The sequence below is a fragment of the Oncorhynchus masou genome, chromosome 29 (genome assembly GCF_036934945.1).
Source record: "Oncorhynchus masou masou isolate Uvic2021 chromosome 29, UVic_Omas_1.1, whole genome shotgun sequence".
Taxonomy (NCBI): domain Eukaryota; kingdom Metazoa; phylum Chordata; class Actinopteri; order Salmoniformes; family Salmonidae; genus Oncorhynchus; species Oncorhynchus masou.
In genome coordinates this window covers 7,694,204-7,698,088 of record NC_088240.1, presented here as the reverse complement: position 1 = coordinate 7,698,088, position 3,885 = coordinate 7,694,204, and the positions used below count along the sequence as shown (strand labels likewise).

Here is a 3,885-nt window from a genome sequence, read left to right as displayed (position 1 = left end):
TTTCCATCAGGCCTGTCATTAAAACATTTTATCCAACATGTACTTTACTCACTAAAAGGTTGGATGGAAACCTGGTTAGTACCGTACCTTGAATGACTCCATAGTGTTCTTTGCTTTGAGAATCTCCGTCTTTACCGTGCAAACATTGTTCTGTTTGGCAAGCAGCTCTTTCAACAGTCTCCGCTGTAAATGCAGGGCATTTTATTTACACGCACAAAGTTGCACAGAGATACTGCCGTTTAAAGTTACAGTAGACATTATACTCTATAGTAATTATTGGTCATTATTCATACTAATTTCTCTCCTTACCTTGATTTGGGGGATCTGTTCCTCTGCAGGTGTGGTTTTGTGGGTCTTATGACCCAGAGAGTCACATTGAGCGCAGATCAGAGCCTTATCATCCAGGCAGAACAGAGACAGAGGTTGACCATGATCACCACATAATGTGTTCACATCCCTTGGCTGGGCCAGGTCTTCAACTATAGCTGTACACTTCCCTGCCATTGTCCTGGGAAGAATGGAGATTTTCGCTGGTTCACGATGTGGCTCCGCCAATCTGAGAGTGTTGGACAGGGCGTCTAGAACATGGTTCATGGCCAGCTCAGGTCTCTCAGCGAACTTTCTCGTACACAGAGGGCAGCTGCACCCCCCTTTGTTCCAGTAGGACTGTATGCATCCCTGGCAGAAGTTGTGTCCACAGGGAATCGTGACGGGGTTGGAGAAGACATCGAGACAGACAGAGCAGATAAAATGCTCCCGAGATAAACCACCCGTCGCCATTTTGTTTCGACGCAGGAAGAATGAGTGGCAAATCTGTACAGGATGTGTGGGTTTGGTAATAGGGTGTTGCCCAGATTCTTTCAACATATCAGTGAAATATCTACCAGGCCCTGGAAACCGTTTTTTTTTTGCAGAGTGGAGTCCGTGGACCTGTCATGGGATTGGATCTCTTCTTCTTCCTTGGTATTATGACGTTCGCACATGTTATTTGTGCACGTCGCAGCGTTAGTGCGTGTTCAATCACATTACATTTGTGATACAAAAATTAAAAAGGGATACAAAATAATAATAATTGCACCAACAACCAACCTTACTCCAATATAACACTATTACAACCAAAACAAGGTTTATGAAATGGTATATACAGCGCATTCGGAAAGTACTCAAACCCCTTGACTTTTTCCACATTTTGTTACATTACAGCCTTATTCTATTATGCATTTTTTTTTATAAATCCTCATCAATATACACACAATACCACATAATGACAAAGCAAAAACAGGTTTTTAGAAATGTTTGCAAATTTATAAATAATAATAATTACTACCAGGAAGGGGTCTGAATGCTTTCTGAATGCCCTGTAGCTGCTTTATTTTTTTGCTGGACCCCAGGAAGAATAGCTGCTATCTGGGCAGGAACTAATGGAGATCAATAATAAATGCACATACAAATGAGTCAAGGTGCTATGAATAGTTTTCTGACCTCACTCTGTGTGAAATAATAGGGGTTGAAATTATTTTTGTAATGACTACCCCTTCTTCTGTCTGTCATACATACAACATTTGTAAGGTTCCTCAGTCAAGTATTGAATTTAAAGCACAGGTTCAACCATAAAGACAAGGGAGCTTTTCGAAAGCCTCATAATGAAGGGCAGGGATTGGTAGATGGGCAACAATAACAAATCAGACATTGAATATATCTTTAAGTATGGTCAAGTTAATAATTATGTTGCGGATTATGTATTAAACCGCTCAGACACATCAAAGATACAGTCATCCTTCAGAACTGAGTTGCAGGACAGGAAGGAAACTGCTCAGGGATGTTACCATGAGGCCATTGGTGATTTTAAAACAGCTACAGAGTTCAATGGCTGTGATAGAAGAAAACTGTGAATGGATCAACATTGCAGTGACTGCAATAAAAAATATACACCTTTCAGCAGGACAATAACCTACAACACAAGGCCAAATCTACGCTGGAGTTGCTTACCAAGAAGACAGTCAATATTCCAAGAAGACAGTCGATGTTCCAAGAAGACAGTCAATGTTCCGAGAGAACAGTCGATGTTCTGAGAAGTCAGTCGATGTTCCGAGAAGACAGTCGATGTTCCGAGAGAACAGTCGATGTTCCAAGAAGACAGTCGATGTTCCGAGAAGACAGTCGATGTTCTGAGAAGACAGTTGTTGTTCCGAGAGAACAGTCGATGTTCCAAGAAGTCAGTCGATGTTCCAAGAAGTCAGTCGATGTTCCAAGAAGTCAGTCGATGTTCCAAGAAGTCAGTCAATGTTCCAAGAAGTCAGTCGATGTTCCGAGAGAACAGTCGATGTTCCAAGAAGACAGTCGATGTTCCGAGAAGACAGTCGATGTTCCGAGAAGACAGTTGTTGTTCCGAGAGAACAGTCGATGTTCCAAGAAGTCAGTCGATGTTCCAAGAAGTCAGTCGATGTTCCAAGAAGTCAGTCAATGTTCCAAGAAGTCAGTCGATGTTCCGAGAGAACAGTCGATGTTCCGAGAGAACAGTCGATGTTCCAAGAAGACAGTCGATGTTCTGAGAAGACAGTTGTTGTTCCGAGAAGACAGTCGATGTTTCCGAGAAGACAGTCGATGTTTCCGAGAAGACAGTCGATGTTTCTGAGAAGACAGTCGATGTTCCAAGAAGACAGTCGATGTTCCAAGAAGTCAGTCGATGTTCCAAGAAGACAGTCGATGTTCCAAGAAGACAGTCGATGTTCCAAGAAGACAGTCGATGTTCCAAGAAGACAGTCGATGTTCCGAGAAGACAGTAGAGTTTTGACTTAAATCTACTTGGACATCAAATCAAAATTCAAATCCAATTTTATTAGTCACATGCAACGAATACAACATACCTTACAGTGAAATGCTTACTTACGAGCCCCTAACCAACAGTGCAGTTTAAAAAAAAATACGGATAAGAATAAGAGTTAAAAGTAACAAGTAATTAAAGAGCAGCATTAAAAAATAACAATATATACAGAGGGGTGCCAGTACAGAGTCAATGTGCAGGGGCACCGGTTAGTTGAGGTAGTATGTACATGTAGGTAGAGTTGTGTCCCGAATCACTGCCCTGGGGGATTGGGAAATTTTATTTTAGACCAGAGGAAATAGTGCCTCCTACCGGCCCTCCAACACCACTTCCAGCAGCATCTGGTCTCCCATCCAAGAACTGACCAGGACCAACCCTGCTTAGCTTCAGAAGCAAGCCAGCAGTGGTATGCTGGGTGGTATGCAGGGTGGTATGCTGGGTGGTATGCAGGGTGGCATGCTGGGTGGTATGCAGGGTGGTATGCTGGGTGGTATACAGGGTGGTATGCTGGCTGGTATGCTGGCTGGTATGCAGGGTGGTATGCAGGGTGGTATGCAGGATGGTATGCAGGATGGTATGCTGGGTGGTATGCAGGGTGGTATGCAGGGTGGTATGCAGGGTGGTATGCTGCTGGCAGTGTCACCAAGTAGCTAATAGAACAGTAAAAACAAATTCTCCATCGTCGAATTCGTGTTCATGAGAGGATCACTTGAAGCCATTGCTTCTGGTCAGTACTTTCAATTTTGCCTGAAGGATTGTGTTGTTAGTGTCTGCCTAACAGGGGGGGGGGGGCAGAACACGAAGCTTCACCGAACACAAGTTGTAGTCTTTCAGAGACCGGATTCTTTTTTGTTGTTGTAATGAATCCGCCAATAGGAACATTGCTGAAAGACATCCACCGGAACAAGGACAACCATATCTACACTCACAAACACCTATAGTGCAATCAGTATAACACAAAGCCTTCTGCGAAATGCTACAAAGCAGGACCGCCCCCACCGGAAGCCGTCATAGGGTGTATCATTCAGCGCGTGAAGTCCAGACCTGCCTTCCTCTTGGGC

General features: G+C 43.6%; 1 protein-coding gene across 1 annotated transcript in view; it reads right to left on the bottom strand.

Moving 5' to 3' along the window:
* Positions 1-3,196, bottom strand: part of LOC135518926 (E3 ubiquitin-protein ligase TRIM11-like) — a 6,915-nt gene extending 3,719 nt beyond the window's left edge. The window contains exons 1-2 of the mRNA XM_064943886.1: positions 310-3,196; positions 88-183 (exon numbers count right to left, since the gene is read on the bottom strand). Coding sequence (XP_064799958.1) covers positions 88-183; positions 310-867 — 654 coding nt within the window. The 5' untranslated portion in view covers positions 868-3,196. The remainder of the gene's footprint in view (positions 1-87; positions 184-309) is intronic.
* Positions 3,197-3,885: the final 689 nt, after the last annotated feature.